Source organism: Macaca fascicularis, chromosome 3 (assembly GCF_037993035.2).
Source record: "Macaca fascicularis isolate 582-1 chromosome 3, T2T-MFA8v1.1".
Taxonomy (NCBI): domain Eukaryota; kingdom Metazoa; phylum Chordata; class Mammalia; order Primates; family Cercopithecidae; genus Macaca; species Macaca fascicularis.
Window position 1 is genome coordinate 183,857,849 of NC_088377.1, and position 19,719 is coordinate 183,877,567.

A 19,719-nucleotide genomic window follows, 5' to 3' on the forward strand; every position below is an offset into this window, starting at 1 on the left:
GCGTGCTTGGTCACCCCACAGCTCAACCCCCTATAGGGGGAGCATGCAGACGGGCAGGTGTGGAGACCAGCATGAGCGCTTCAGGGCTCCAGCCCCAGGGCAGTGTCTAGGGGTGAGTGTCTGAGACTCCTGAAGCCCAAGTGAACGTGTCTTACTAAGCTCTTTTAGATATGCTGTCTGCAGATGTCTTGTGTATTAATCAGCTTAGTGGATCCTCTGCCTTATTACAAGTGCAGGGGCCAGTGTGACAACCTTCTGCATCTCAAGTCCTTGCCCAGTGTATTGGAAGAATCAGATCACACGTGGGCTTGAAGGATGAGTGCAAGGTTTTATTGAGTGGTGGAGATGAAACTATTCTCCATTTCAGTCAGTCAACAGTGGCACGTAATTACTTAATTTTAATACAACACTAGGAATAGAGGATAGGAGTTGTGGTGTGAAGAGAACTAAGAACCCCTTCAAATATATGGGAATCTAGGTTTTCTGGAGAGCTAGGTACTCTGCTAAAAAGAAACAAGAAATAAGAGATGCAGAAGGGGTGCTGTGACCACAAGAGATAAATAAGATTATCTCTAGCCAGTGACTTCCCACAGTCAGAGGACTCCTAAAAGCAGAGTTGAATGTTGACTCTCAGTCTGCTGAATACAAGTCCAGGGATCTTTTCACCTGATTGGATTTGGTTTTTATGGAATTTTCCCAGACATAAGGGAAAACTCTGTGGCATAGCATCTCATGAGATGAATGGGGAGCTAGAGAAGAGAAGGGGGATGGAGTGGGAAGGTGGTCTTCCCCTGAGTTGGGCCACCCAGCAGTGGGAGAAAGACTCTCCTCCAACTGCCCCCAGCTGAACTCCTCTAGGTATCCCCACCTCCTTTTTCTTCTCTCTTTCTCTACCTCTTGTTCTGTCATTGCTGTTCTACTGGTTCCAACATTCAGCAGCTTGCTTGCATGTGCCCACTAAGGTCTAGGGTTTATATGTGGGCAGGATGGCGGCAAAACAGAATTGCCTGTCCTCACTTAGAGCCTTGAGTCTTCAGACTTGAGGGTGGGGCCTTTTCCGGGGAACCACCCTCTTCTACCCAGCATTTCCGCCTCCTGTCTGTATCACCTGGTGCTTTGTAATAAGGCTGCTGTGAGTCCTTTTTTCAAACTGAAGCTTTGTGAAGGAAAGCTATCTCCTCCAGAGGTGTCTCTAGTGTGTCTCAAACTGTGATTGTGGGTAAAATGGGCTTTTATTTGAACTTGAACAAAATGTTTCACTGCTAAATTAAATAATGCTCATCTTTCCTCACTTTATAAAATAGTTCATGGATACAGTTATCCCAATTTTATGATATTTTTCCATTTTTTTTTCTTAAGCCTCTTATGTTTGCTGCTATTCATTTGTTGCCTTGTAGAAGCTCTGGCTCAGCACAAAATGTATGAACAAATAACAGGCAAGAAAGATTTTGAAACAGTCAGTAGAGTGCATATTGAATGTATGAGTGTGGTTGACTATTATTTTATGTGGCAATATACAAGTAAAATTTTCTTTGGTTTGTGTGATTAAATTAAACATAGTGTTTCATCATGTTCTTTCTTTCTTTCTTTCCTTTTTGAGACAGAGCCTTGCTCTGTCGCCCAGGCTGGAGTGCAGAGGTGCAATCTCGGCTCACTGCAACCTCTGCCTCCTGGGTTCAAGCAATTCTCTTGCCTTGGCCTCCTGAGTAGCTGGGATTACAGGCGTGGCTAATTTTTGTATTTTTACTAGAGACGGGATTTCACCATGTTGGTCAGGCTGGTCTCGAACTCCTGACCTTGTGATCCGCACACGGCCTCCCAAAGTGCTGGGATTACAGGTGAATAATCCTGTACGATTACACTGCACTGTGCCCGGCCATAATGTTCTTCTAGGAACACTGTTATTTGATGGTGATCCACAGAATAAATGTGATCATTATTGCTTAGAGAGACCTTGGCTTGTCTCCTGTTCTGGCAGTGAGATGTTGAGTTTCACAGTGTTTTTCCAAAGCCAACTGTGTCCAGCCTCAGCTGAGGTATACACAGGATGCTAATTGTCCCTCAACTTGTCTGCACACGGTTCTATTTATACTCACTTATGTTTTGTCAAAATATGATATTAATATTGAAATATTTGTTGAAATAAGTTATAAACATTTTATAATCTATAAAAATAATTCACATTTGAAGTAGAATAATATTAAGATATAACATCTTGGTATTTTTCAATGTATTATATTTAACATTCAATTTTTAATATTCAAATTATTATTCATCCATTACTCAATCTCACCCTGTTTATAAAATTGTATAATTTTACAACCATAGGGAATATTATAGATGACTTTACAAAACTACTTAATTTTACTGCTGTGGAAAGTAAGGTTCATAGTGATTAAATGATTAAGCAATTTGCGAATGTATTATGGCAATTCATAGTCTATTGATCTTTCTACCACATGGTCCCCAGCTCTGTTTAAAAATATTTCTGAGAGCTTAAAGAAGTCAGCTCCTCCTCTGCACCAGACACTGACCTGTGGCCAAGAGAGTCTTGTCCAAGCCGAGCAGTGGTGGCCAAGAGAGTCTTGTCCTTGGAGAAAATACATTCTATTAGGGTAGGCTAACAATAAATAGGTAAACAATTACATAAGGATAAGATTTCAGGACTCCACTGACAGCATGAATGTGTGCATGGACACTGGCTACCCACACCTCCCCTTCACTTTGCCATGGCCACCAGTGTAATCATGCACACAGAGGCCAGCAACCCCTGCCACAGGTGCCAGTGCAAGCACACACATCGACAACCCTGTCTCCACCTGTGACTCACTGCTGGCGTGAGCCTGTGCAGGAATGTCACAGTCCCGCTTCTGCCAGTACCTGCCTGTCCCAGCCAACATGCATGCATCCTGCTGTGCTGCCACGGCTGCCAACATAACCCATCGGAGTGTTGTGGCTAGTGGACCAGGAATACCTCGGCCCCTCAGCACAGTGGGTTCCTAGCCTTGAGGGGCCAGAGAAGAAAGCTGGGGTCCTGGAACCAGCTCCCTAGAGTTAGAGTACATGGCTCAGGTGTGCTGAGCTGAGCCTTGGGACCCAAAAATCTTCCAGAAACAACCCCAGTGAACTGACCCCATGTTATACCACAATCAAACCCCCAAGGGCATCAAAGAAAATAAAAGCAAGCAAACAAACAAAAAACCATCCAAAGTAGAGCGCCTTCAAAGATTGAAGAAACATCAGCCCACACAGATGAGAAAGAACCAGTGCAAGATGTCTGGCAACTCAAAAAGCCAGAGTGTCTTCTTACCTGCAAATAACTGTACTAGTTCCTCAGTAATGGTTTTTCACTAGGCTGAAATGGCTGAAATGTCAGAAATAGAATTCGGAATATGAATAGTAATGAAGGTCATCAATATCCAGGAAGAAGTCAAAACCTAATCCAAGGAATCTAAGGAATCCAGTGAAACAATACAGGAGACAAAAGACAAAATGGCCATTTAAAGCAAGAACTAAACTGATCTGATATAGCTGAAAAACTCGCTTCGAGAATTGCAGATACCATCACAAGTACTAATAGCAGAATTGACCAAGCTGAGGAAAGAGTCTCAGAGCTTGAAGAATGGATTGCCAAAATAGTCAGATAAAAAGGAAAAACAATAAAGAAGAATGAACAAAACCTCCAAGAATTATGGGATTATGTAAAATACGAAATCTATGACTCATTGGTGTGCCTGGAAGAGAAGGAGTAAAAGCAAGCAACTTGGAAAACATATTGAGAATATTGTCCATGAAAATTTCCCCAACCTCACTAGACAGGTCAACATTCAAATTCAGGAAATGCAGAGAACCCCGTGAGATATTATACAAGACAACCATTCCAAAGACACATAATCATCAGATTCTCCAAGGTTGAAATGTAAGAAAAAATGTTAAATGCAGCTAGAGAGAAGGGACAGGTAATCTACAAAGGGAACTCAATCATGCTAAGAACAGACATTTCAGCAGAAACCCTACCAACCAGAAGAGATTGGGGGCCTATGGTCAAGTATTCTTAAAGAGAAGAAATTCCAACCAAGGATTTCATATCCAGCAAAACTAAGCTTCGTATACAAAGGATAAATAAGTTCCTTTTCAGACAAGCAAATGCTAAGGAAATTAGTTACCACCAGACCTGCCTTATAAGAGGTCCTTAGAGAAGTGCCAAATACAGAAAGGAAAGACCATTACTGGCCAAGAAGAAGACTTAACTATCTTAAGTATATAGACAGCCAACATTGGAGCACCCAGATTCATAAAACAACTACTTGCTTAATGATTTATTTCTTCTATGAAGCATATGATGATGCCATCAGCTGTGAATCAGAGATGTAGGGAGGTGGTTGTTGGAAGCTTAAGAAAGAAGGTGAAATAGCCATCCTGGAAAGAAGAAACATTAAAAGACAAGGGACCTACCTACACAAGGATTGAAAGCTGTGTTGTACGCCAGTTTGTTGCAAACACGCATGAGTGCTGCTTCTTCTGAAACAGTCAGTTACATGGGTACAACTGAAGGAAAGAAATGTAGATAGAAAATTTGGCCAGAACTGAGATATTACTATGCAAATATGACAGAAAGAGAGAGAGGGTTAATAAAGGTAAGGATGTTTGTAAGGAAGCAGTTATAGTTCTGGCCCATGGAATCTGGCCTGGGAAAGAAGGGAAGTTAGTACAATAAAAGACTGAGTTCAAGAAACTGAGAGGCTGGTATGCTGGACAGAACCACTCTGTGAATATCGATATTTCCAAAAAGACACAGGAGGAGTGGTGGTAGAAGAGACGGTTGTAGTCATCAATGGATGACTGGTGTGACTTGCAGAGGATGTTGGATGACAGCAACAAGCAGCTGTGGAGGGTAGTAAAGTTCTTAGTACAAACTTTTCAAAGGAGCTGGGGTTTGAGAGAAGAAGAGAAATTGGAAAGGGGAGCAGGGAAGATGTCAGTCTACCTCCACTTATTGCAAAGAGATGGTAGAAACTTTGAGAGAGTTTGTTGCTTTCTAAAGGTCTTTTATTGTGGAGGGGTTTAAGAGAAGGTGTGGGATGGAGTTAGACTTCGGTTGTGCAGAAGAGTGTGTGGATGAGGGCCCTTAGGATAGTGAGTTACCCCACAGGATTATATTGTGGATGGTGATTTGGCATATGGGGTTATGAGCAAGATAGTAATGGTACTGTGGTTGGAGAGTAAGCAGTGATTTTCCCATGGCTTGAGGGTTTTCTAGATCACATTAGGCAGTGGAAAACCTCAGAAAAGGGGATTGTAATCCAGCTGAGGATTGATTTATTTGAGGAAAAGATGCTTAAAAAATTCCAGGGGATTATTTTCACCCAATATTAGATTTTTACGGTGTGATAATTACAAGAGTAATACAAGCTATTCTAATTTCAGATTAGACTGGACATTATATTTTTCTTCCTGGCAGATTATAACTTATGATTACAACAATTCCTGTGACCTGTATGAAGATACGTATTTCTAATTTCAACTTGAGAGAAATTTAGTCTTTTATTAGATGATTTAAATAGATGATTAGTCAGAGGGAAAATTGATAATATAGAGGACAGTGTGTGTTATAAGATGCAACAGAAACTTTCCCCCAACATATGCCCAGATAAAAGTACACCAGAATAGGAACAGAGTTTAGGGTATATGTAGTTTAAAATTTCCACCCATAAAACAGTTTCGTCCACACCATATATTTCCAGTCTCATCAGCATGTGATTTATACATCCTCAAAAGGCTGCCCATTAAATTTTTGGGCAGTATTTATTTTAAAAACATTTTTGTTGGTACTGAGATAAATTCTGGCTTCCCAGAGGTCTACTCAGAAGCTTTAATTTTTCATCTTAAACCATCTCTCTGATACTGTTTCACTTTTTAGATAATGGCTACTATTTTCTTACCAATCATCCAGATTAAAACTCCTCATTCCTCTAAAACATCTGTCTCACAACATGTAGCTAAAAAAGAATATATATAATATATAATTTATAAATATATATTTATATATATTTAAAATTTATAAATACATATATATATAATTTGAATTCCACCATCTTGTGGTTATTTAAATAATTATCTATAAAATCCTATTTAGGTATTTTGCAGCCTTAAGCCTTGGATGTTACTACTTGTTATGCCAGACAGCTTGACAGCTGAAATTAGTCCAAGGGTCCAGGGGTATACTATAGCCTGGAGATGGAAAGTTCTGTGCTGAGAATAAAAATTGGTCAAGAACTCCTGCTTGGGAAAACATGCAGGTTTGTTTAGAAACAACAGTTTTGTAATTTTTTTCCAGGTTACTCTTTCTCTGCCTTGTTTCTGTTTTTCCTACGTTCTCCTTTTTTTATTATGTTTTTGTATCAATCCTGTACTGGTTTCTTTGCTTTAATTAATATTTCATTTTCGAATAAGCTTAAATTTGGAGAAAAATTGCAAGTACGGTAACAAATCCCAGTATTCTCTTTATCCATATTTCCCAGTTATCACCTGTAAATTACAAATTGTTCACTATATTTACTTTATCACTTTTCTCTCTTTTTCTCTCTTCCTTTCCCCTGTCTATCTCACAAACATTTGACAGTTTGTATACAATATGCTTCATTATCACAAAAATACTTTAGTGTGTATTTCCTAAAAAGACAAGAACATATTCTCACATAACTACAACATAACCATCCAAACCAGGAAACTAACATGTATAAAACACCACCATAGAATGCACAGACCCCAGTCACATTTCACCAATTGCACCAATAATGTCCTATATAGGAAGCACAAACAACAACAGCAACACAAAAGAAATTAGTCCAGGAGCACAATTGCGTGTTGCATTTAATTGTTTCATTGTTTTATTTTGCTTGTTTTTTTACTCTCCTCTATTATGGAACTATTCCTTAGTTTCTTTTTTTTTTCATGATTTTGACATTTGAAGATTACCAGTCAGTTATTTGTAGAATATCCCTCATACTTGGGGGTTACCTAATATGTCCTCATGATTGCACCGAGGTTATGCATTTTTGACGGAAATAACACAGGCATGATGTTGAGCCCATCTCAGTCTTCCCTATCAGGAGCCACACAGTGTCCATCTGTCCATCATTGCTAAGTTTCTGTGGGATTACTTGGTTGAGGTGGTGTCTTCCAGGTTTCTAAAGCTACTATATTTTCTCAGCATAATTAATAAATATATTGTGAGAAAATACTTTGAAGCTATGCAGCTATCCCATTTGTTAGTTTTGGTATCCATTGATGATTCCTGCTGAATCAATTATTACTCTGAATTTTGTTAAACAGTGATTTTGTATATCCTTATTCCTTCTGCATTTGCTATTTTGCATGGGAAGAACTTGTCTTTCTTTGCTATTTATTTATTGAGGAATGTTCGGTAATAGCCACTTTCTAAGGCCTCTAAATGTGCCCCTTCTCTGAGATCCCCACATAGTCTCACAATCTAGCAACTAAAATTCTAACTACAGGAAATCAGGGGTCTTCCAGGATTTATTTCCACTGATGTTCATTTTGACTGGTCAATGCCTGTGCTGTGGCTTAAATGTGTGGTATTAGAATGTGATTTCTGTTCCATCCAGGAAGTAGGCTAGTGAAGAACATTTGAACTTCTAATTCAGGGGTCCTCAGTCGTAATAGCATATTGTTCAACGCTAGGCCTCTGGAGTAGTGACACAGAGTTTGCTGAGACTATAGTTCTGGTTTCTAGGGGATTAAGATCCCTCTAAACACCTTTGGATATCCAGAGTAGGAGTTCCTCTTAGATGACATGAACAATGAGCAAAGCGATTCATAGATGAGAATGGAGAAATGCCTCGAGAATTCCATAATCTACAAATGCCTGGGTGGTACCTCATCATCAGGTGATGCTAATATGCAGTCAAGATTGACAGCCACTGGGTTTGTGTAGTTGAGAGCTTTCCTGTTCATTCTCAGCTAACTAAGTAGTAGCAGAGAATTAGACACTGATGGAAACCCTCGCAAACAGAGAGAAGAAACTAAATTATTAGACTCATGAAGGTATGGAGAGGGAGGAAGACAGAAAGAGGAGAAGGAGGAGGAGAAATAAGAAAAAACAGAAGGAGAAAGAAATGGAGCCAAATGTAATCAATGGTTATATTTGGGTAAAGATTATATGTGAGTTACTGCCCTTCTTTATGAATTTGAAATTGTATCAAAATATTCTTAATTCACAGGAAAAGACAAAAGTCACTGTAAACATTAGCCCATGGCTCCTCTTGTCCTCGTAGAACCACAGAGAAAAGTAAAACTAAGGAATACTTCTTTTGTTTACCCTCCACATTTAATATGGAGTTGTGAGTAGAGGAGGTGAGGGAGAAAAGGAATTACATTCTCATAGTCACTAGGAGCAAACCTGACCTCAGAAACCCCTGAAGGATGAGAGATGCCAGACAGGCCCAAGTGACAGAGTGTTCTCGGAGGAAGTTGGGATATTTTTCTCCTGCAGCGTGTAATGCAGTCAGGAAACTACCATCCAGAACGTATGATCTGGAGAGGATCCTGAAGTCATCGAGTTCAAGCTCCCACCACCTGTGGGAGTGTTTAAAGCGCTTTACCAGTGGTATTCATATGCACTCTCTGTCTAATATGTGTAATACGAACACATACCTTTTAACTATAGAAATGCATTATTCTCTACAGGTTGACAAATATATAGTCCATTTCCTGAGGCGACTGGAAGAGGAAACATTAGGTGGCATGGAGTAAGGCTCAGAGGGGGACAGTGTGAGCTCAGGGAGAGAATGGCTGCTGAGGGGCTTGTAGGCATGTAACTGCAGCTCTGTAAGGGAAGATAAATGCATGATCCATTTCCTGTTTATTTCAGTGGCACCTGTTCTTGACCTGATGTCAAGCAGATAGACGGTGCTCAATAAATATGTTCATGATGACTGAATGCGGAGACGAGCAATAGATAGAAAAATAAAAGGAGAAAAAGGAGGCTAGAAAGGAATATAAAATTGAAGGAGAGAGCAAGGAAGAACAGCACAGCCTGGGAATCTTATTGGCCATGACCTGGGCAAAGGGAGCCATTGGAAGGTTCTGGCTGCAGAATCTGGGGGCGCTGCCCAGCTTGAACCTGCTAGAAAAGGCCCAAGAGTAAGACTACAGCACAAACTGAGGGATAGCATCTGAAATCCAGCCAAAAAGGATTTTGTTTTGTTTTGTTTTGTGTGTGTGTGTTTACCTAAAAGATGCTGAAAGAGTATGCTTGGGGACACTTGGAGAAAAACAGGTTGGATTAGAAATGATAGACTTGCTCACAAATTGGACAAAGCAATGAAGAACAAGTGATCTGTTCTGGTTGTTTTAAGTTTTAATGTAGTTAATATTTTTATCTGTGTGTTTCCTCATACTGTAGAGAGTACAGTCATCCCTAGGTATACGTGAAAGATTCATTCCAGGACTGCCCATAGATACCAAATTTCAAGTATACTCAAATCCCGTAGTGGGCCCTTCACAACGTGTGTATACAAAGAAAATCAGTCCTCCATGTATACAGGTTTTGCATCCCATAAATACTCTATTCTCAATATGCACATTTGGTTGAAAAAAATTCATGTATAAGTGAACCAATGCAGTCCAAACCTGTGTTGTTCAAGGGTCAACTATATTGTGTTTACCTCAAATAGTGGGCAGACATCTTTGGATTATTACATAAAATGATAATTTTAATTTCCCTTGAATAGTGACAAAGGAGAAGACCAGCAATGAATATAGACACCGTAGGATTCAGTTGAGCCTAGTTTTTTTTCATAATCACGAACTTTAAAACGCATCTTCAGGTACAGCAAGCCCCGTGCTCAAACACGGCCTGGAAGTGATGCTGATCTATGAGAAGGGTCAACGTTGAGACTGCAGGCACTGGATGTGAACACCGAGGATTTTGCAGAGTCTCAAAGTGGAGCATCCAGAATTCTCCAGGGGAAAAGACAGCAAAGGCCAAGGGCTCATTACCTCTCATGTCACCAATCCCAGAGGGACATATTGCTCTGCCAGGAAGCAGAGCTATGATATTAGTTCAACACTAGGCCTCTGGAGTAGTGACACAGAGTTCACTGAGGCCGTAGTCCTGGTTTCCAGAGGATTCAGATCCCTCTAAACACCTTTGGATATCCAGAGTAGGGGTCCCTCTTAGATGACATGAACAATGAGCAAAGCGATTCATAGATGAGAATGGTGACTTTAAAACTTGAAGAATAGGGTGGTGCTGAGGCTGTCAAGCTTAGAAAAATACACAAATACCTCCAGAAATTCTCAAGGCAGCCACAGTGAAAATTGTCCTTTCCTGAAAACTGAAGTTGTGAACTGCAGCCTGACTCCATGAACCATTTGCACCTAGTCACTGCTCTGTTCCTGTGCGAACCTCCTTGACATGCCTGGGCTCCAGTGCTAAAGACTGCCTCTCTCTGTCTTGCCCTTGTCCTGATCTTAGCATTCAATCCAGCCTGCCTGCTCAGGTAGGCTCTTGAAACCTAGTGGCCTCAGTCTTGACAACGTGATACTCAATGGGATAAACAAAGATCGTTGGACAGCAGGGATACAGGTGAGGAGAGCAAAGCTGTGCATTAAATGTCACATTTGGACAACCAGGTCCTCAAGTGCTCCCTGAGGACCTAATATAGAGCAATTTGAGACCGTCCAGCTGCCCCTTCTGGAATAAAAGCTCAAAGGAAAGAGATGGCAACAGGAAGCGAGCCGAGTTTTCTTTAATACGATGTATTGAGATGTGTCCTTTATAAACAGAGCCCCTCCCTTTACTGCAATTATTGTTTTCTCTCCCCAACTTACAGGGCCAGGCACAAATGCCAGAAGGAAGAGAAACAGAAACCACCTCCAGGGCCAGGTATGGGTCAAGGGAGGTTTACAGGGCTCTCTCTCTGATTCAAGTCCCTTCCTTTCCATACATCTTCTTAAGAAAGCTGGGGCACCAGCCTTCTCAGAGAGTGGATCCATTACCTCACACCCAGGCTTGGAACAAGACTCTGCCAGAAAATATGTGGCCCCACCAGTGATTCTAATGCTTTAGAGGATGATTTGCATAGTTTGTCACAGAAGAATATTTATGGAATATGTGCAGTGCCCAGGCCTGCAGTGTCAAGACCTGGGTCATGAGAAGGAACACAGATGAGGGATTTGGGGCGGGGGGCAACGCAGGGAGGAGTTTCTGTGTTTGATAATAAGGGAGGACTGAGGAGAGAGCGTCGTGGGTATGTACATGAAGAGACAGCATCAGACTCCAGTCTGCGGCATGGCCAGGAGCCAGGAGAGTGTGTGCTGCACCAGCAGGACGGCCGCCAGGGAGAGATGCCTCAGGGTGGCCCTGCTAGAGCTTGAGAGGGCCTGAAGCCTGCAGGGGTCTTGTCGTGGGCCTCCACTTTGCCTCCCAAGGACTCCAAGCAGGGCCCCCGGGGAGTAGGGATGATGTCTGGAATCCAGCCTGTTGTGTTTTCCACCACCTCCTGCAAGAGAGGGGAAAAAACAAGCTAAAGGTAAAGATCTCCCTTTTCTTTCCTGAGATCATCCCCAGTCCTCACAGCGCTCACAGGCTCACCATGAGGCTCTGACCACATCTGCAACCCAGGACAGCAACAACTCACCTTTCTGCTTTCTCAGCACCCTGTTCCCTGACCCAGTGTTCCTACCATTGCCATTCATGTCCCTCATTCTTCTCTTTTCTTGCTTCCAACCAGCACCACCCCCAACCCCTCCATCTCTAACTCTAGAGGGTGGTCTCTCCTGGGACACTCACATCAATGGTCTTTATTATCACTGTCTGCTGGGCCTCCTTGCAGGCTTTCTCAGCTTTCTTAATGCTCTCCGGGGTCCACTCGACATTGTTCATGGCCATGATTCCCTCCATGGAGCTGCCGTGGGTGGTAGGATCAGGACAGGGGGAACAAATCGTAGTTTAGGGTTGACTTAGAGCTTTGGCAAAATATGTACCCTCATTTTTGTTAGAATCAATTCCATGTCAGCAAAAGCCATAAGTAATGTCTTACAATACAAAGAGAAAATTATAAGGAGTTTGACAAGAGAAATATGAGAACTCAGAGATGAGAATTTTAAAACATGAAAAAGCGGATCTTCTGACTCTTTAGGAAGTGGTTCTTCCTCTGGAGGGCATGGAGTGAGACAGGTTCCCTGAAGTCACTTTATTGCCTCCTTCTTGGAAGCAATTTCATTGCCCTGAAATTGTATGTGAAATAGGATGTATTTGCACAGATGTACATTTTTTTCATGCAAAAACATTTCATAGTTCTCATGAGAACCTCAGAGGGGATCCTTACCCCAAAGTAATGAAAGGTCATGACTTGAAAGTAAACACAGTCTTTGGCTGAGTCAAGTAGTGTATGCGAAAAAAGGCAGACAAAGAATTTGTAAATAAAGGATCTCACTTCTAGGGTTCAGATTTATCGGTTCCTCTGAATGACCTTGCTGATATGGGAAAAGAAGTCCCACAAAAATTCCTGTCTTGTGCCAGAGCTTTCAGAGTTAGATCCTGATGGGAATAGGAGCGAGGTGGGCAGGAGCTGGTCAGGCAGCCCCTGAAGGAATCTTGGCTCACCAGCTTAGGAGGTAGTGGGTAGGGCTTCTTTTCTTCCTCCCCCAGTCCTCCCCAAGGACCCTCCCCAACACACGAGGTCTTATATTTCAGGATGACTCACTCTGATGCCTCCTCCCCCAGTTCGTGGGCCACGTAGATAATGTCAGGGTACCCCATGCAGCTGGAGATGTTATTTCGCGGATAGTAGAAGAGGAAGATGAGGCACATCTCATTAATGGTGCTGGGGCCTCCCTGGAGGACATAGACAAAGACAGAGAGACAGAGATACAAAGGCACGCAGAGAGAGGAGGACAAAGCAAACAGAAAATAGTTGAAGTGGTTATCTTACCAGTGATGCCATTCTCCTTTTCCCTTAAGGTAGAGCCAGCTCACTCCCCTATTTGCTGCTCTGTTTTCACTGGTGGACAATTATTGATATTATTTCCAAAAAACCATTCCATATATCTGCCCTGTCCTCAGCTTCACTGCCACTATCCTGGTTTGGGCTAGATCATCTGCCTCTCCACTAGTGTCAGTTACTCATCTGTTCTAATTGCAATCTGACCGCTGTAGAGCTGCCAGACAAGTTGTTTATAATTGAGCTTGCATCCTGCCATTTGCCTATTCCGAAACCTCCAGTGGCTTCCAGTAGTCCATTAAACAATAGTCAGTCATCACTAAACCAATTATTTGATTCTATCTAAGAAATTCCAACCTATTCATTCATTCCATTTACTTACCTGGCAAATATTTACAGAGTTAGCCCTGCTGTCCTGGAGATATAGGTAGGTCAGGATCACCCCTGCTTCAAGGACTGTTTCCAAGTTTATCATCCTCATCCTCATTCCATTCCTTCAGATATCTTTTCCCAATTTTTAACTTCCAGCCAAACTTCTTCATGTGCACCCCATGCTTTCCTTATATATGGCTTTCTCAGTTTTCTCCTTCTCCGGAGTTCCCCTTCTCTATGTGCCTAAAACAGGACTCATTCACCTACATCACATGTTCAGTTCACTGTGGTAGGATCTCGTGATTCTTTCCTGTGAATTTCCCCAGTGGATTATTCCCATTCTTCTTTCATGGTATATATCACTTACTACCTTATATTATAATCATTTGTAGGACAGTGTTTTTTTCCTCAGTAGCCTGCAACACCTTTTGAACCCCACAAGCACTGAACCACTCCTGATGCACAAAACGGGGGATTTTCTTGTGATCATAGAAACAATAACCAACTTTAACTGATCATCTACTACAAGTCAGGCAATGATCGAGGTGTTTTGCGTGTGTCAACCAACTCTCACAACAATCTTTATGAGGTAGAAAGTAGTATTAATCTTATGCAAATTGGGAAACTGAGATACAAAGAAGTCAAATAACTTGTCTAAAAATGTACTAAATGATTGTGCTGACATTCAAACCCAGGCAGTGAGGCCCCAGCATCTCTGCTTTTAGTCGCTATAGCATACTATATTTCCATGATCTTGGTGGGTTATTGGCAGAGAATGTGAGAAATCCCTGTTCCTATCTTAGATGCATGGGGTGTGAGAACATGAAAAGCCCTGTGTGGATATGTGATGCCATTGGAGGAAGGAAGGGGCTTCAGTGAAATCACAGGGGTCACTGGATAGCGAAAGCTATGAGTGGGCTCTCCACTGGGGTTATGGTCCATGGTGACCATGGTGGGGAGAGAGGTCACTTACAAATGTCATGAAGTCACGGTCCAGTGTCTGGTAGTGACATTCTACCAGCAATTCATCTCCCTGTTCAGAGTGAAACATGAAGGCTGAGAGTAAGACACAGAGGGACTGGTACAACTTGAGAACTTTCTTGGCTGGCAGTAATGACATATGATGCTGCTGCCCCCAACTCTTCTGGCCTCCCTCAGACTCTCACCGGCTTGATCTCCACTCGAGAGGGCAAATCTCGAGTCTCCTGCAGATTGAAGTCGTAGGAATCGTCTTTACAGATTGTTCGAAGTTGTGTTCCATTCCTAGAGGAAGGCGAGAATTCAGTAAAAAAGAGAAGATGAAATAGAGAGGGATCTGCCAATAAAGATGTAGCACATGGGTGGGGTCATTCTGTGAGTAGATTATCCACAAAAATAAACAAAAAACTTCTTCCACAGTCTTATTCCAGTTATTTCTACTCCAAAGATAGTTCTAGCTCTTCCTTATTCTCAACCGGGCATAACTGTATGCTACAGAATAAATCACTGTTCTTAAAATTCATTCCCAACTACAGAAGGGAAAGCTTCGAGGTCTTTCCTCACCTGTATTGCACGGCTTGCAGAGCCTGTCCAGCCAAGTGGGTGTGCAGCAGGTAGCCATACACCTGTATGTCAGGCACGGGGGCTCCATTCATCTGTAACAGGGAAGAGGTGCACCTGATTTGTTAAGGACTCTGTTCTTGACCTGCTGCTTGATTTTCCTCCCTTGATATTTGACACCTTCCTCTGATGACTGACATTTGCCAATGTAATTCTTATTAAACCTTTCTGGCCCTTCTTCCTTCCCCACTCCCCTTGTTCTTAAAGCCCCTACTCCTTCCCTTCTTTGCAAAAGTCATGTTAGTGAATTTCCTGAGCACCAGGCTGTAATTATTCTCCAAGTCTGGGGCTCAGGCTGTGTGGGCTTGTGGATCAGACCAGGTCTGGGATGGGGGGCGAGGAGAGCGTGTCTCCTCCTCAGGAAGGGTGCGCCTCCCAGCTCCACCTCCTCAAACTTCTCTGTCCTACACAGCCCGTAGGACAGGAAGGACTCAGCGCCCGGGGGGATGAAGTGGATGGGAAACGTGAAGAAGCCCAGCTGGAGGACGCCCATGTCATATTTGCGCAGCTGAGAAGTGTAGTACACGCGAATCCCCGAGGAATCATACACACCTGGTGCAGAGAGGAAAAGTCAATCACAGGAGGCAGGAGAGCGGGTCACAATGCGGACAGAAAGAGGCCCAGGAAAGCTGGAGTGGGGCTGTGACCACACAGAGTCAGCACACATCCCACAGTGCACTCCCAATACCGAAAGAACCAGCCAGCCCCACCAGCCTCCCTTCCTTAAATCCTCTGAGTGCTCACCAGGCAGGTTGTTAAAATTGCTGTAATGAATCTCCAGTCGGATCCACTGAGGGTCCAAGGGAGTCCCAATAGAGACACCCACATCATCTGGAAACTGGTAGCTCTGTTGGAAGAAGGGACACTTGGCAGCAAGAAGGACTGGGAACCAGGTGTAGGGACTCGGGGCTCCTGGCCTTGTTTTCTAATTGTCATCCCAGACTTCCCCTATCCACTGGTCTTCCACCAGCCCAGTGATCTCATTACCCAACCACATGCACCTGCTTAGCCATGTGTTTCCCCCATCACAGGACTCACAGTGCCCCCGACAGCCCAGCCCACGATGACCTGTGAGCAGAGGGAGAAGGCAGGGTCGGCCCCATAGCAGTCGCTGATGCCTGTGGGGAGAATGCTAGCATTGCCACAGGCATACACCAGGATGTGATGCACCATTGTCTCATTGTGGTAGACCAACTTAGGCTCAAACTGGGTGGAAAAAGGAGAGCAGAGCATGATCAAGACCACCTACATCAAATCCATATTATCTTCCTTCCTTTTTGTCAAATAAAACTATACCCATTTCCCTCTTCTCTCTGTTTGTCTCTCTCCCTTTTTCTCTGGTTTTGTTCCCCAAGCTATCATTTTCCCACCCACTCAGTTTGACTCTTCTCTCAACTCCCTCCTCCTTTAAGCCTCTTCTGGAGAGCAGACATATGAAATCTAGCGAGGGACATTCCAAGACTTCTGCCTTCCCTTAGTAACCTCCTCAGTTCACTGTATCTGAACATGTAGCCATGCCTTCTCAAATTATCTGCCTAAAGAAAAAAAGTCTCCACATTTGTCACTTACGATTGTGAGATCATACCTTTATTTATTTGATCAAAATTGAAATCACTCAAATATGAAATTGGGTTACCTAGTTTGAGTTCATTCTAGCCAGACTTCACTAACCTCCTGACAGCCCCTGGCCACATCCTCTCCCTGCCTTTACCTCCTCTTGGGCTAAGAAAGCACAATTCTGGGGCCAGGTTGAGGCTCATACTTTGTTCTCTGCAAACAATTATTAATTCATAACCTTCATCAACATGTCTGTTGCATTGTGGGGCTTAAATAAAACAGAGCTGGGAGTTACAGTTCTGGGCTCAGGAAATGATGTAGCCACGGCCTCCACCAAGCCCCGCCTGTCCCCCTGTTCTTGCAACTACTTCCCTCTTGCTTCCTCCAAGAAATTTTCCAGACTTCATCATCCGGGGTTGACCACACCCCCCGCTCCGCTCCAGCACCCTTCCCTGCCTTGACAATGCCCCCCATCTGGTCCACCATACCTTGTAAATGTGATGTTTCTCGCTAACAATGGGGAGAGGAAGAAAGGTGCAGGCGTACGTGGTGTCATCCTCTGGAATGAGGAACTGTGGAAGGGTGCACAGAAGCTGAACCAGATGACAGTGAGGCTCCAAAGAAATAGGGTAAGGGCCAGGCCAGGGAAGGAGTTTCATGTTAGGGTCAGACTGGCAGTCCTTAGGGGACAGAGAAGAGTCAGAGTAATCTCCACCCAAGGGATGTACTGAATACTGAGTGCTAGAGGCGGAATCTGGGTTGAGTGGGGAAAGGAGAAGGGAGCTGGAGGCTGCTGGGTGGGACCAAGGCATCTTACATCAGTGATCTCCAAGTCATGGATGATGGTGTCCTTGGGGACATCCAGATCATCAGGGTGGACAACTTGTAGCAGAAAGATGGACTTGACAAAAGTACGCTCCTGATCCAGCTTCAGAGTGTCATCCAGACCATAGGCGGCCAGCACCCTCACAGTGTCACTCTGCGGGGTGCCGTGAACATTGAGGTGCTGCCACCTCCGAGCAGCACTCTGCATATCCCTGCACCCAAGGACCTACACAAGGTACTTGATCATATCTACATGGTGGAATGGAAGGAGCTTCACACTAGGGGTGAGAACTGGTCAGGTTCTATTTCTGCCTCTGAGGCTCACTTGCTGGTGATCTTGAGCAAGTCACATTCCCTCTCGCATGCCCTCTCTAAGCCTGTGTCCACATCTGTAAAATGAAAGGACTGAATTAAACTCTTAAATCCTGATGCTCTAAAGGTCAACGAAACTGGTTAGAATTCTTCAAGAGGAGAACCCTGGGGTGGGTGGGCAGGAGGTGAATCAGTAGGAGGCCACCCTGCGGAAGGCTTGTGGATTTCAACAGGTGGCACAATTGGAATATGACCTGAGAAGGCTGAGAGGAATAGAAGTCCTGGGAATGATGACTAGCTGCCTGACTGGGGGCAACTACCTCTCCAGAAGGAAAACCTGCTTGTGATTAAATGCTTTTCTCTGCTCGCTATTTTACCGTAATATCCAGGTCATGCGGGTCACAGGAGCGGAAGGGCCTGGAAAAGCGCATGGTGGTGTAGACAGCATCTTCTGTCAGCCCCAGCAGCTCAGCATCCTGGCTCCCATCCTCCTTCAGAGTGTCTCCATTTACCAAGTGCTGATCCTTGGGTCCAGTGAAGGTCAAGAAGTAAGAACTAGGAACTCATGCTTTGGAGCAGTAGCTGTCCCTTCAGCTCACCTAGGATACTAGAGTAGCAGAACCCAGGTGTTCTCTATTATGTAGTTTTCTCCTTGGGCAGAGCATGGGCTGAAGAACATGGCAGAGCACCCTTTTATGGATAATGGAGTTTCACCACCTGACCTTGCTTTACTTCTCCCATTTCAAATCTCATCTCCATAAAGTCTGATATTCCTGCATCCCTAATACTTGAAGGCTCACATATTATCTGAAGTATGCATGACATTCATTTTCTCTCATGTGGCTCTTCATGTAACTCTTTCTCAAACAGCTTTGAATTTTCCCCAGTGACCTGCATTTAGTGGGCTATCAGCAAGTAAGGAGTGCAAAAGTATCTCACAATTTAATGGTTTCATTCTCTCAGCAGTCTTAGAGACATGCGGTATAGAAGACCTAGATTTCAAACTCTACAGTGGATTATTTCTGGAGGGAGACAACCAGCATTCAGCGGGCATTCTGGGAGTGTGTTTAGATATCCTTGGGGAATGTGGATTGTTTCTGGACAGGAAACCAACCTCAACCCAACAAAGACCCTCATCCTTGGAAGCAAGTCGCCCTCAGACTTACCGAGAAATAGACATTGCCATTGGGCAAGACTCCTCCAACAACCAGATCACTTCCCACATTGGTGTAGCGATTTGTGACACCTAAGCCCACCCAGCCAGCTGTCCGGACCTGGAGCTCAAAACTGATGATTTCAGCCTCAAGATCAAAGTCCCAACGCAGGAAAATGACATTGGAAGGATCTAGGAACCTGGAATAGCGCAGGCGAGATGTGGGGCCAGGGCGGTTGCTTTGTAAGGGGGCTGCCAGGGCCAAAAGCGGAAAAAGCCTGAAGAGAAGGTCATGGGCCATGGCTCCTGGGACCTGGAGCATCTCCCCTGCAGAGGAACATTGGAGAGCTTCGGAGTTTTATGTCCTACCTGGGCCAGGCACCATGCCATGGGGGAGGGCCAGGCTGGGGCACTTCTGATCTGATTATCCTTCAGGTTCAGAGCGGTGCCCCTTACATAACTCTGGAGGTGAGAGGTGCCTGGAGAGGATACAGGGCAAGTTGCTTTCACTCTGAAGCAGGGGCCTGGCAGAAAATTCTCAGGATGGAGTCATTTAGACTTTCCACCCTGACCCCATGCCAGCGTGCTGCCAGTGGGGACTCTGCAGAATCAAGAAAGTTTAGTTTCTTTTTCTCCCCCTCGCTTCCTGCCCCCCTCTTCCATCTTCTATCCTGGGATGTCTTTACAGGACATTCTGCCTCTGGAATATGCCCCTACCCCACTTTTTATGGGTATTTTCCATTTTGTCTATGCATAGAACTGCAGTTCTAGCAGGGATGGGGACCCCTTGTAAACCTAGTCTTTTAGTTTCCCAGTGCAGTGCAGGAAGGAGGGAAGTTGCTGGCAGGGACTGCGGGGAAGGCTGTGATTTCCACCTGCTGGAGGAGGCTTTGCTACTAATCCCTAGAAAGACACTGAGGAGGGATAATC

General features: G+C 43.9%; 1 protein-coding gene across 1 annotated transcript; it reads right to left on the minus strand.

Annotated features, from left to right (window-relative positions):
- Window positions 1-10,853: 10,853 nt before the first annotated feature.
- LOC102121477 (putative DBH-like monooxygenase protein 2) lies at window positions 10,854-19,090 on the minus strand. The gene is made up of 13 exons (XM_005550998.4): window positions 18,803-19,090; window positions 18,014-18,160; window positions 17,317-17,478; window positions 16,988-17,071; window positions 15,981-16,148; window positions 15,687-15,789; window positions 15,328-15,494; window positions 14,886-14,977; window positions 14,510-14,606; window positions 14,317-14,376; window positions 12,735-12,865; window positions 11,819-11,933; window positions 10,854-11,528 (listed from the first exon to the last, which is right to left on the minus strand). The coding sequence occupies exons 1-13, from the start codon at window positions 19,088-19,090 to the stop codon at window positions 11,379-11,381; spliced, it is 1,764 nt and encodes a 587-aa protein (XP_005551055.3). The 3' UTR covers window positions 10,854-11,378.
- Between the last annotated feature and the right edge of the window lie 629 nt (window positions 19,091-19,719).

Excerpts from the sequence above, each read along its gene's own strand:
- LOC102121477 (XM_005550998.4), bottom strand. The coding sequence starts at position 19,090 with ATGGCCCATGACCTTCTCTTCAGGCTTTTTCCGCTTTTGGCCCTGGCA. Across the intron at positions 17,072-17,316 it reads ATGACTTGGAGATCACTGAT|TTCCTCATTCCAGAGGATGA; the intron begins GTAAGATGCCTT and ends ACCCTTCCACAG. Across the intron at positions 15,495-15,686 it reads CAATTTTAACAACCTGCCTG|GTGTGTATGATTCCTCGGGG; the intron begins GTGAGCACTCAG and ends TCTCTGCACCAG.